General features: G+C 32.3%; 1 protein-coding gene across 1 annotated transcript in view; it reads right to left on the reverse strand.

The window, feature by feature from the left end:
- Nucleotides 1–10,688, reverse strand: part of LOC107449075 (deoxyribonuclease-2-beta) — a 20,615-nt gene extending 9,927 nt beyond the window's left edge. Inside the window, exons 1-6 of the mRNA XM_071181802.1 lie at nt 10,627–10,688; nt 10,278–10,409; nt 8,458–8,641; nt 5,715–5,787; nt 5,484–5,639; nt 2,258–2,464 (exon numbers count right to left, since the gene is read on the reverse strand). Coding sequence (XP_071037903.1) covers nt 2,258–2,464; nt 5,484–5,639; nt 5,715–5,787; nt 8,458–8,641; nt 10,278–10,409; nt 10,627–10,688 — 814 coding nt within the window. The remainder of the gene's footprint in view (nt 1–2,257; nt 2,465–5,483; nt 5,640–5,714; nt 5,788–8,457; nt 8,642–10,277; nt 10,410–10,626) is intronic.
- Nucleotides 10,689–14,294: the final 3,606 nt, after the last annotated feature.

Genomic DNA, 14,294 nt, shown 5'->3' on the forward strand with positions numbered 1-14,294 from the left:
GTGCAGAGCACGTCGCCAGTGGACAGTAGAGCAATGGAAAAGCGTTATGTGGAGTGATGAGTCACGCTACATGTTGTGGCACTCTGATGGACGAGTGTGGACCTGGCGAATGCCCGGAGAACGGTACCTACCGGAGTGCATTGTCCCCACTGTGAAGTTCGGCGGTGGAGGAATTATGGTGTGGTCCTGTTTCTCATGGTTTGACCTTGGACTCTTGGTGTTAGTGCGTGGAACCCTGAACGCAGAAGGGTATAGAGACATCCTGGACAATTCGGCGCTTCCCACCCTGTGGCAACAGTTCGGTAATGGCCCGTTTGTGTTTCAACACGATAACGCTGCCATTCATAAAGCACATGCCATCACGGACTGGTTTGATGAAATGGAGGTGCAAGAGCTTGACTGGCCATCCCAAAGTCCCGACATCAATCCAATTGAGCATTTCTGGGATGAGTTGGAGTGCCGGTTGAGGGCCAGACCACAATGCCCCAAAACCACCACTCAACTCTTCGCTATGTTACAGGAGGAATGGCGGGCAATACCTGCCGCCGTGTACCAACGCCTAGTGGATAGCCTTCCTAGAAGGGTTAAAGCTGTGATTTAGGCGCGTGGTGGCCCTACGCCCTACTGACTTGATACTAGCACCTCATGTATCCGAAATGAGGGGTGTCCGGTCATTAATGGCCAGATAGTGTATATATTTGAATTTCTGTAAATGTTGTTAATGGTAATACTGTCTTCAGTGTATTTTATTTTGTTGCTGTGATACATGTCATGCTTTTTAGCTACGAGGATTGAATAGAAATGGCCGAAGAGTAATACTATTTATCTGAAAAAGAAAATTAATTTCATCCAGTTAATTTAAATAATTAAAAAATTCTAATATTTTAAAACCTGCCACTATTACTGGAAATATGACTTTCTTACTAATTCATATTTTTTTTTCTTTTAGGTTCCAATAATTACAAGTTTCAACATGTAAATGGAAACAGTATATAAAATAATTTTGTTGGTTTGTAAAAAAATTAAATTTTAGTTTTAAATAAAAGTAATTTGAATTTCAGCAGACTAATTATTTAAATTTGTAGTTTTATAGCTTGGAATTCAAAGCACCTTAGACAACTGTCATCTAAAAATACGAGTATGAGTTCCCATAAATAATTTTCACTAACTAGAATTTAGATAAGTGTTATTTTAAGATGATTTAATTCAATTTATTAAAATTATAGAAGAATTATGCATCTGAAACATTCTTTAATAGCTTAACAAAAGAAGCAATTACTGCCGAAGGTGTAATATTAAAAATTTCAGGTTGATAAATGATCTCTACTAGTGAAAAAAATGTAATGATATACATTATTCTTCATATAATATATATAATATCCTTATATATATTATATTTTTTATATAGTGAGTCTAAAAATTAATAAACTAGGTGGTCCGTATAACACCTCACCTTCGTAAGTGCTAAAAAAAAAAAAAAATTTAGGTTGAGCTACATAAGCCTATAGTGTAAAATGTCGCATCTTTGGTTGATAAATTAATACTTCTAAAAATACAAAAATATATACTTGAGGTTACGAAATAATAGCTTAAGGTAGAATATGGAACACATGGCACTAATAAAAAATAACCTTTCCAAGTGTTGAAAATGCACTTCAGGATGATTTATAACAACCAAAAGTGTAAAACGACACACCACAGGTTGATAAATATATACCTCTACAAGCATAAAATTATGTACCTGAGGTTTGAAAACAATTACCTGAAGTCGAACAAAATACACCTGAGGTAGATTTATAATAAGCTGAAGTGTAAAATGACACACCTTAGGTTGTTGAATAAATACTTCCACAAGTATAAAAAAATATACTTCAGGCTGATATGTAATAACCTAAAGTTGAAAATTAAACACTTTAAAGTAGTAAATATCTACCTCTACACAGATATAAAATTAAACACCTCAGGTTGAAATATACCTCTGGAGGTATATTTAAGGTATATTTGAGGTTGAATTTGAGGTATTCATTTGCACCCTTTTCAACCTTAACGACGTATTTAAATAACAACCTTCTTTATACCTTTAAAATATACCTCGTTTATACCTCATTTATACCTCGATTTTTTCATAAGGGATAGCTCAGTTTATTTCAGTTTTCTGTTGCCAACACGAGGAAAGCTATTTCATCGGTTAAAGGCAACACACATTCTAATTAGTGCTTTACTTTGTTATAGATAAATCAAATTATGTTAGTCCTACCTCCTGAAAATTGGTTGTCTTTAGCAAAACTAAGAAAACTTTGACCTCCAATACTATTCAATCCTTCCACGTTTGTGAGATCTCCAGATCGAATAAAAGCTGGTTTATCCGTAAAAAGTGATCTAGATTCCTGGTCCAGTTTTAAACTAACTACATCACTGAGACTTCGTAAATAAATATTTGGATGAGCGTACAACAAGTGTTTACCTAAAATTCAAGTTAAAATAAACATGATTATGTGTAAAAAAACTTATAAACAGTGATTATCGTAAAAATCGACCCTTACAATATGTTTTTAGATTCCTTATCAAGAACTAGATAAAAATAATAACCGAATAAGAAGTCTGAAATAATTACTTCAGCGAGGAAGAAACTATTCTCATCGAAATCCAGAGATGCCAACTGCTCAAAACGCGCCAAAATAATTAAAAAAGCGGTAAATAATTTCAAAGTAAATTTTGCAAATATTTGACTATTTTAACTTGCTTTTTAAGAGGTATAGCATGACATAAGTACTGTAAACTGGTAAATTATATAAGTCTACGAATTATTTAGAAACAATGGTGAATAAAAATGTACTAAATTGAATTTATTAAACCAAGAATCACAATTGATAAACTAGCACTTTAAAATATATATTTGCTGTCCGGAGCAAGTTGGCATCTCTGGAAATCTGTAAAATCGCTAGTAAAGAAGGTTAGAGAAAAAACATGTAAGCATTGTTTCGTATACAGGTCCCATCTTGGCTAAATAGTGGTTAAATATAGAGGCGGAATTGGGCAATTCTACATATTGCCTACAGTGGCCAAAATTGTTGGCTGAATCAAGCAAAACAGGATCATATATATAGGACCAAATAGGTCGTATGACAGCTTTAAAATATCGGATGAATCAGATATTTGTCCGATCCTAACTGAATAATGGCTAAAACTAAAAACTGGATCAGGAAGTTCTAGATAAGTTCATTGGCTAAATAGTAGCTAAAAATATTTCTAGAAGTAGCACTTGATGAATGCATTATTCATTAAAAATATAGGCAGGATAGAACAAATCTATATAATTCCTATATTAGCTGAATAATGGCTATAAAATATTGGATGAAAATGACAATTTTATGTAGGAAGAATATTTGTAAAAGTAATGGTCCCTTAAGCGCTTATTCAGAAAACATCAGTGAATATTGGTCCGAGGAGAGCATGAGTTATTTTGCTACTTCATCTTTTTGCTTACATGAGTTATTTTGCTCTACAGCTCTTGGTAAGCCCAGGCTTGCTCCACAATTCTATTCCCCACAGCCCTCTGTTTTTACTTCTCCTTCCACCAACTGATTTTTATTACTTCCAAGACGTCAAAAACGTCGTCCTTCCACCTTTTTCTTGTGTGGTCTCTGGGCTTGGTTCTCATAGCTGTCCAGTTGATGATCTTTTTCAAGCCGTAATTATTGTCTCTCCTCTTTATGTACCCAAACCATGATTGGAAACGCTAAGATTTTATAAAGCAAACGATATTTTTTTTCCTTTATGATTTATTTTGTTACTAGGGCAAGTTAATTGATAATAGTTGGAGGTATTTCCTCTAAGAATCGCTTTTCAAATTTTCTGTTTGCTCCAAAATTCCCAACAGGTCTTGATATTATCAGTTCTTTTTACTAGGTGGTGATATATTAAAGTTCGATAGCTTTTTTTTCTTCTTTGCTTGAATATAAATTTGCTATATTAAATACGTATCTATTTTTTTCCTTATTTTCCGACAAGGATTCTTAAATATAGATTAAGTGCGGTCATTACCAATGCGGTCAATGTTATTTGCATTAAGTTCATTTGTATTTCGTTGAAGAACTTCAATCTACAAACTAACTAATTTGTAAGAGAGAATTTACTAAGTGTTAACTCTCACTTATGAAAATACGAGTGTAATTCAATAATAGTAGCTTTTTGTTCTGATCGTTCACATCATTTGGGTCAATTATTAAAGCATTTGTATCCAATTGTAATTATATCTAAAAATTTATATGTGCCTGTGATAACTGTGTTTCGATTTTCATGGTCTTATTAAAATCACTAAAATTGAACTTAATTTTTATTCAGAAAATTCGAAAATCATAACATAATTGAGCTTAGACCAGACTAACTCACTCATTGGCGCTCAGAGTAATACTGCCTTCTTTGATGATTCTACCTAACAAAAGAAACACGATGGAAGATATAGGAAAATAATCTTTAAGTAGGAAAATAGTCTTACGGGATATATGTAAAAATTAGCAGCTATCAGAGGAAAACGAAAAACGAATAACACTCTAGAAAAAGAATCAAGAGCTGAAAATCACCACCGCAGACTTTCCGGAGAATTTGTTGTGATTTGTGAGACAACAATAAGCCACTAGAAAAAAAAATTGAAAAAAGTATTTGCAAATATTTGATAGAGTTTGGTGGAAAGTTTCTCATTTTAACTATCACATTTATTTTCAAAAGAAACATATTTAACTTATTCAGGCGTAGAGGTGGTTAAAATCATTTTAAATTGCGTTAATAAATCCAATATTTAAATAAAAAGGTACAAATATATCCTCCACTTTAAATGCAAAAATAATCGTATGGAAAATATATAGACGTTTGCAACTATCAGAGAAATATGAAAAATAATCAGCAAGCTAAAATAAGAATCTAGAGCTAAAACCCAGAAGAATCTCAACATTTTAGTAGAATTGGTTACGATACAATAAAAGAAAAATTTTAAAAATAATTGGAAAATTTTAAGAAAGTTAATTAATTTAAAAGTTAAAAACAAATATCTGATAGGGCATGGTGAATAGTTTTTTTTTTTTTTTTTTTTATAAATTTAAGATTTATTAAAGTAGAAAATAAAAGAAATTAAACCGCAATTGTATGCCTTTTCAATAAAATTTAAGAAATAACATGTTTTTTTTTTGTTTTTAAAACTAAGATGTATTAAAGAAGAAAATTAAAGAAATTAAACCGCAATTGTATGCCTTTTCACTAAAAATATTTTGTAACTTCATTTTGTCAGAAACTTTTTCCACCACTTTTTTAATGTTTCAAAATATAAAAAATTTAAAAATGCAACTTATCTTTATCTGCCTGTAAAACTAACACATTTGATTATTATTTAAAATAAAAATGGAGACGAAAGAAACGTCAATAAATTTAAATAAAACGACACAATAACTGTATGCTTGACAAATAAGGTTTTAAAATTCTATACTCACTTATCTTTTTCAGTGCAGCAACATTAAAAGTTATACAAATTGCGTGCTGCCCGTTTGTAACTGCAGTTTCGGGATACTCGTAACTATGCATTCGGCCGAATCTTGGAATGCTATGACTTAGCCAGTACCCATTCCGGTTATCAAATGCAAGAAAACCTTATAATAAATAAGAACTTTCTTTAATAATGTTACTTAATTTCTTTTTCATAATCTTAATAAGAGAAAACAAACCTTTTAAATGCCCAACAGCTGAGCCTTTGAAATTTTCTGGTGAGTCGTCATTATAGAATAAATAGGTTGCCGTCTGTAATGTATTTTCATTAAAAAGGTAAGTTATTAGTAATTCTTAATAGGTAGAAATAAAAGTTATCGTTAATTACACAAAGTAGGAAAAATTTCAGTAAAAATTTGTCATAGGAAGAAACAAAAGTCAATTTTTAAATTAAAAAATATAAGAAATACCATTTGTTGAAGTTTAAAGTGACAGGAAAAAAATTTTTATTTATTTACAAAAAAATATTAAATTTCTGCATACAAAGGAAGTAATTTTAATTATAATTTACGAAATTTTTATCGAAAAATTTTGAAAATTTAGCTGTTGAAAACCTTTGTAAAAAAGTTTCCTTCGCAATAGACAGAAACTAATTTTGTTGAAATTTTGTTCACTTCTTTTGAAAAGAATTAATTAAATATTAAACAAAAGGTTCTAAAACAACTTTAATATGAATTTTTGGTGGTATTCTTGTCTGCAAGAAAATATGATTTTCGACAAACCTCAGACCATACGCTGGTTTGTAAAATAAATAGCTTCGATGAAAACAATATTTTTGGTGTATTTATATCCTTTCCTGGTACAACAAAAAACTACCATATTAAATGCAAAATAATTCTTCGTGCAATAAAACGGACATAACAATAAACTATACAATTTATTGTTTGCATGCATATGCTGGCATGTGTGTCCATTACAAAGCACGGCTTATGTGCCCTTGTCAAGATGAAGAACATAACAAATTAGAGAAGAACGCGGCAAAAATACATCGAGGATTTCGTTGGGTTTTGAACCCACAACCTTAACAATAGAGAAAGTATGGAGGATCAACGAAACTGCTCAGACTGGGTCACTTTAGGTGCACAAACCATAAAAGACCTAATTATTTAGGCTGCTTTTAATAATTACATAAACAGTATTAGTTACGCGATGGCCAAATGGAAAAAACGCTCGAATCCCAATACAGAGGAAGCAGGTTAAAATCCCTACGATTGCTGTTCGATTGAAATTTTGCTCCGACTTGCACAGACAACAGTATTGAAGTAAAATATATTCAGTGATAGGCGGATCATGGGTTAGAATTCCATTTCTGCTGAGCTAACGGTTGGTGGATTTTATGGTTTTACTTTCCGTGTAATAACGCAAATTTTGGTTAGTTTCATCAAAAAGTCCTCCACAAAGACTAGTTTGTCCCAATATTTAATACACGTATTCTTTCGTCTGTTGGTTTGGGTTCAAAATTACATGTCTGCGAAGTTGAACATTGATAATTGTAAATTCAAAATTGGTTCGTCCATTCGCTGGTTATGAAAGAAAAAAAAACAGGGGGGAGCTGTGCTCAGAATACGATAAATCTGAGAGGTGAAACTGGAGTTACGTTCAAATTCAGGGGCTCAGACAACCTTAAACTCGAATAGGTCAACTGTAGAACGCGGGTTATAAAATTAAATAAACTAAACATTATAAAACTAATACTCTAAAAGCGAGCCAAAAGAAGTCGGGTCATAGTTTACAATTACGTCAGCAGTCACCATTTAAAGCACCTCTTCTAAGAAAAACAAATTTCTTTTGGGGTTGAAAATTAAATTTCATAATTGTTTCAAAAAGTTTCAAAATAAAGTTAAGTACTGCACAAAATAAAAAATAAAATTGAATAATACACATGACGTAAATACTGAAAAATCTATCGTTGCAACGTTATTCCGAACTTCCAAATTCTATTCGAAACCATGTTTTCAAAAATGGTATTGATCAACAACAAATCAAACAAGAAAAGTTCAAGCTAACCCTTGTCCAAGTTTTTCGTATATATTTTAGCCCTGAAAATTACATAAAAACTTATAAAATTCTATATTAAAAATTATAATATTTAAAAGATAAACTTTTATAAATTTTTTAGCTGCTGAACTAATCGTTTGACTTGAACACCGGTGTTTCTTTTACATATATATATTTTTTTTTTGACAATCCAATTACAAGTAAAAATATATTTTGCTATTTTTTGATTATAAGAAACAGAATACTAATTCTAATTAAGTTATGAGAAGCAGTATACTAATAGAAACAGTATAAGAAACAGTATAATAGTTACTCCAAAAAATCTGTTAGATTATCGAAATTATATTAGTACTAAAATGTAAAATCTAAAAAAAGAAGTTAGAAAAAACAATTTTCATTCAAATTCAAAAATTTATGTATAATTAATTTTGCAAATTAAAAAAATTTCAATGATGAATAAGAACATTTCAATGAGGATTGATGTTTCTCTTAGATCTAAATAACAGCAAATAAGTGCAAATCTGAAAAATTATTGTTTGGAAATGAAACGTGTTTGGAAGATTTTACCTTTAACGCAGAAAAAACACCTGTTAATATAATAACCTGAAAATATAATATTTTTTCATTTATTTTAACTTAAAATGATGCGAAATGAAAACCTAAAATGATACGAAAAACTATAAGAATATTTTTCATAAATATTCTGTGTCAAGGGTCGTTCAAATTTGCGACACTAATTTGAACCATATTGGTATCCGAATTATTCCTTCTTATTACGAATTAACGATACTACGATTCAACCTGAAGGTCAACAGACACACTTTATTATGGTTAAGGCAAATTTGAGCGATATAATAAGTTTAAGGTATCATTATCGTTACTGTACATTGAACCAATTTCTTTAAGAGTTTAGAGGAATATTACCTGTTCCTTGTTCTTCAATCCTTGCCATGTTCGCCCTAACATGGATTTATGGGAAGTTATTTTGTGAGGAGACAATGTCCAGTTGTTTTCATCCTGTGATGTAATGTAAGCGTAAGCTTCACCATCTTCAAGAGGTGTACCAGCTGGTTCAGATGAAATTTTAGGCAATTTGTAGAGGATAAACCTGGAATGGATTAGGGTTTTCTTAGTTTAACAAAGGTAAACAAAGATAATTCCATATGAAGTATATTCTGATAATTCCATATCAAGTATATTCTATATCACACCATACTTTATACCTCTGGGGGTTCTGTATTGGAGATTGATCTTTCTCTGGTTCAGATCAAAATTACGATCTGTGGATGAATGAATATATGTATGAATGGGTCCGCCCTATAAACATATGTGAAGTATGGGTGTGGCAGAACTCGAATTCTTTGACCATGAATCGCACCCCCTATTTTTTAATGACCTACGACTACGACAACAACATATATATACACTAACCATATAGAAACTATATATACACTTTGTAGCCTTTATAAAAAAAATAAACTTCATAAAATTTTTAAAAAAATTTAGCTTTAATAAAAATATTTTCTTTGTAGCCTGTATAAAAACGCTTTAGCATAATTATTTTTTATTTTGAAATGTCTCTCGTAAAGGAATTTGTGCAGATGTTTACGTTTTTTTTTTTGGGGGGGGGGTTGAATGTTGCATTTCTAATTCTATGATATTCAAAACTTGACTTATATATAATATTTAAAAAAATTAATTTTTAAATTTGAAGTCTATTACCACTTTAATTATTTGAAAAAAAATCTCCCACGAAAAATCTGGAGAATTTGCTAAGTACATAACAGTTATTTTAATATTTATCACATAAAATACAAAGAAAAAAACTCTTTACAATTATACTTAGGGGAGTAAATAATTCTTTTCTCTCATTTTTTATATGGTTGTCTATTCATTGATTATAACAGTTTTTAAAGAATTTTTTTCTTTTATTCTTATCTTTATAATCTAAATTAGAATTAGTTGACTAGCGATTTAAAGTCTAAAAAAGCATTAATTTTTTTGAAATTAATTTTTAAAAAAATTACTTTACATTTGTTGTTTTATTAACTGAACATAAATACATTATTTTTCACAACGTTAAATAATTCGTTTATTTATATTTAGTTCTACCAATAATAACTGTAAAATTGATTGATCAATGAAATAAAATGTTTACCAATCAACATTTCTTCCTCTGTCATCTTTACATCTTAATGCAAAAGAAAAGTGTACACTACAACTAACTAATAACAGAAATAAAAATAAATTTTCCATATTAAAAAATATAAAAGAGGCGGTTTACTCAGAAACTAATTTACAGAGAAGCATGCATTAAATGTTCGAAAGAAAAATTATTTTTTCAATATAAAGGCTAAACTAACAACAAAATAAAAATTGATTTCTTTTTCTTAATGTTTGAAGAAACTGACTCCTTATCATAACGGAAATGTAAAAATAAATAAATAAAAACGTACGTTATCTATTTCTAACAGCAATTAAAGTAACGTATAAGCGTAAATATTTTGAATTGGTGATATTCGTTTCGTCAAATTTAATTTCAACGATTTCTTTCGATGACGATTAATAATATTTTGTTTTGCACTTTTTTAAACTTTCTTCAACAATTTCTGAAGATAAGGATAAGAAATTTTTCAAAAACAAAATTAGTTCATCCCCATATAATAGAAAAATGTATGTTTATTTTTGAATTATTTAATACATATCAAATTAAATTTAAGTAGTAGAAGTAGTACTTTATTTACATCGCACTAGAAGAGCTACACAATGAACTATTGGCGTCGATCTGGGAATATTCCTGAGGATGACCCGTAGAAACGTCATCACAATTTTGACCCTCTGCAAAGGGGTTTTCCGTATTTTGATAGATTGCCGATCTACGAGTTAAGTTGAGAACTTTACTACCGTAGAACAATTGAGCGAAAACCTCTACCACTCACCCCAACATTTCCGAGAAGAGACGCCTCCGCACAGGTTTCTATAAACTGGAAAACCGATCCTTTAGTAGTCCGAACGTAGGGTCTTATAGTCCCCCACAGCATAGTTCATGTACGTTACTTCGGGCAACTAAATTGATCCGAGCAGAGCCCTTACCTCTCCTTGGAGGTGTTGCATACCTTCGGTTCCTTCGCAGGCTGATCAAAGTTTTCACCCATCTGCTCACTGACAGCTGCCAGTGATACTTAAAAACTAAATTTAAAATTGTTTATTATAGAGCATTTTAAAGCTGTTCTGATTATATTTGGTACAATTCTACATCTACTAAAAAAATCTAATTTCTCATTTAGAAATGACTTGCAATAATACTATCTTCCCTGTCTTAGGTATTGAATTCATCATTTTTAAAACCATTGAAATCATTATTTACGAGCTTTGTTCAAAATCTTGATTAGGGTTATTTTGTATCTAACACATGGGAAATCGAATGCTCTATTCTGGACAGAGTAATTTTTTATGTACATTTTTCGTTTCTTTTTTTTTTTCAGCACAATTATGAAGCCATTTTTTTTTCGTGGAAATTGAAAGTTTTTCTTTTTAAACTTGAAGTATGATAAGAGTTTTTTAATGAAATATCAATGACAAGAAATAGTAAATAAAATATCAACTAATGAAAAGTGGAAAAAACTATGTATATATAAACCTGTTAAAATGTACCCCTAAATAAGAGAAGCTTACAGTGCTGATCGTAAAGACACGATTCCCAGAAGAATATCGCAGTCAAGCATCGCTGACTGCTGTCAGTAAGCGAGTATATGACCACTTTGATCAGTGTGCATAGGGACCAAAGATGCAAGGTATCAGTCTTCGTTAAACTTTTATATCGTAAAGTGCTGAACTTCGCACGCAGGTCATCAGGCTACCAAAGCAAGGGAGACATCCCCTCTGCAGAGGATTGAAATTGTGATGGTATGTCTTTGGATCATCCTGAGAGACGTTTGCTATAGCCCGTTGTGCAGCCCTAGGGTTTATTGGTACAACATACATTTGAAGGCTTGTGTGCTCAATTAAGGCTTATAAACCTTTGTCAAGTAGAAGGACAGATAGCACAACACTGAGAAGAACATCACGAAGAATACATCCAGGGTTACGGCGGGATTCGAACCCGTCACCTCCACGCTTAACAGAGCGTTTGGTGGGCAACACCACTCGGCCAGGGAGGCCCCTGTGAAGCTCTAGTGCGATGCAAATAAGGTATCTACCCATCGATTTAAATGAGAGAAATGAAATAAATTATTTTTTAAAAAATTAAATAAACATTTTCTTAAAATAAAAATTCGCGTGCAGGTCGTCGGGGTACCGAAGCGGGGGTGCCATCCTTTCTGCAGAGGATCAAAATTGTGATGGCATGTCTTCGGATCATCCTCAAGGATGTTTCCCAGACAGTCGCGCATAGCCCATTGTGCAGCTATAGTGTGACGTAAATGAACTACAACAACTTAAAATAAAAATAAAATAAATATAAGTTACACTAAAATTGGTTATATTACCTGTAGTCATATTACATGTGATTGGGACTGCACATTTTGGATAACTTACAACCCTTTATCAAAATGAGGTGTCGAGCCCATAAACTCATTACCTTAATGTATTATAACAAAAAGGGCGAGAGATGCTCTTTTTCTTCTGATTTATTTATTCAGATACATATGTAGGTTTGTATGCTCAATTAAAAGTACGGCTTAAGCTCTAACAAATTTGAAAAACTCATAATAGAAGGTCAGCCCAGATAGCACAAAGATACTAAAGGTTGGGGCCAGATTGGAACCTGATGCCTCCAAGCTTCATAACATTTGGCGGAAGGACAATACTCCTCAGGTAGAAACTTCTTAGAGACATCTCAACTTTATTAATTATAATGTAACGTATTCGCTTAAATGAAGTCCCGATTTCTTGTGAGTCCAAATCGTGTTTAAATTGTTAGTTTGTTACTTAATTTTTTAATATCTTTTTTTAAATTTCTAAAAAAATCGTTTCATGATTTTTTAATTCCTTTTGACTTTCATTAAGTTACTTGCAAGGTTTAAAATTACATTTTTCTATTAATATTTTTTACCGACAATGCTGTTGTTGTTGTTGTTAATTTACGTCGCACTAGAGCTGCACAATGGGCCATTGACGACGGTCTGGGAAACATCCCGGAGGATGATCCGAAGACATGACATCACAATTTTGATCCTCTGCGGAGGGGATGGCAACCCCGCTTCGGTAGCCCGACGACCTGCGCGCGAAGTCGAGCACTTTACGGTAGCACAGTTTAACGAGGACCAATACCGCACACCCTCGGTCCCTAAGCAGACTGATCCAAGTGGTCACCCACCCGCACACTGACCGTAGCTAGTGATGCTTGACTTCGGTGATCTGCTGTGAACCGCGTCTTAACGATCAGTCCACTGCGGGACTACCGACAATGCAAATAGGTGACTATTGGCTATCGAAATAGGCTGTAGGAGGCACAGAACAGAACTCTCTACCTATTGCACCACTTCACATGTTTTCACTACTAGCCTCTGGATAGTCATAGGTGAAGGAAGCGCGTTAGTTCCGCTCTTCATTTACAAATAGATTAAAATCTCGTAAATTAGGATACTATCTGGGATTGAAAGCTGCATTAAACATTAGGTCTAAAAGAGACCATCTCGGAAATTTTAGAAAATATTGTTGATAATTAAATATGAAAAATGTTCTTGAAGGAGAAAATATCGTATTGCATTCCCATGCAACTGAGAACAGGGGGAGAGGGAAGGGTCAAGACATGGAATTGGTCTCCTCCTCAGATCGCGTATTCGAGTGTTACGATCTTGAATCCAGGAATACTGCTCTTACGTTTAAAATACTAGATTTAGTTGCCTTCAAGGCCGAGCGGTGTCGCTCTGTAGATAGGTTGTTGTTGTTGTTGTTGTTAATTTACGTCGCACTAGAGCTGCACCATGGGCTATTGGCGACGGTCTGGGAAACATCCCGGAGGATGATCCGAAGACATTCCATCACAATTTTGATCCTCTGCGGAGGGGATGGCACCCCCGCTTCGGTAGCCCGATGACCTGCGCGCGAAATTTCTGTAGATAGGAGGCAGCGGAATCGAATCCCACCACAACTGTGAAAGCATTTTTGTGATATCCTTCCCTAAGTGGTGTTACATATTTTTAATACTAAGGGCTTATAATGAGTACTTTCTTAATATACACAAGCCAACATATGTGTAACGTAACAGTTTTAGTGCACATCAAATGCTAAATTGAAAATTGATCTTAAAAATAACTATAACTTTTAAAAAAAATAATGTGTTCATATTACTGAATATACAAGAAACATCATCCCGGTCATGTATTTTTGAAATTCTTATAAATATGAATTGATATTCACCATTTATACACACAAAAATTAACTCAGTTAAATGTAATTATTAACTCAATTTAATGTAATTATGAACTTTTATTAGCGACAATCGTTCCTAATCCTTCGATTCACTAATACTGTTTTTGAATTTATCCAACCAACAAACTGGTTTTGATCATTTTACTTTTATCTTTAGTTGGCTTTGGTGATCATTTCCAGTGTGTTGGTTCTGCAGATTTCGTTATTCATAAAGATTCTTAAAATATAAATAAATGGGAAATTTAAAAAAGCTATTTGCATTAAAATTACTATTTTTAAATTGCTGGCTCAGTTGCGTAATAGTACTGATCTAGGTCTCACATAAAATTTATAAAAACGATTATATATTTGTACTTATAGTTTATTTATTTACTAGCTGTACCCGC

Source organism: Parasteatoda tepidariorum, chromosome 6, assembly GCF_043381705.1.
Source record: "Parasteatoda tepidariorum isolate YZ-2023 chromosome 6, CAS_Ptep_4.0, whole genome shotgun sequence".
NCBI lineage: Eukaryota > Metazoa > Arthropoda > Arachnida > Araneae > Theridiidae > Parasteatoda > Parasteatoda tepidariorum.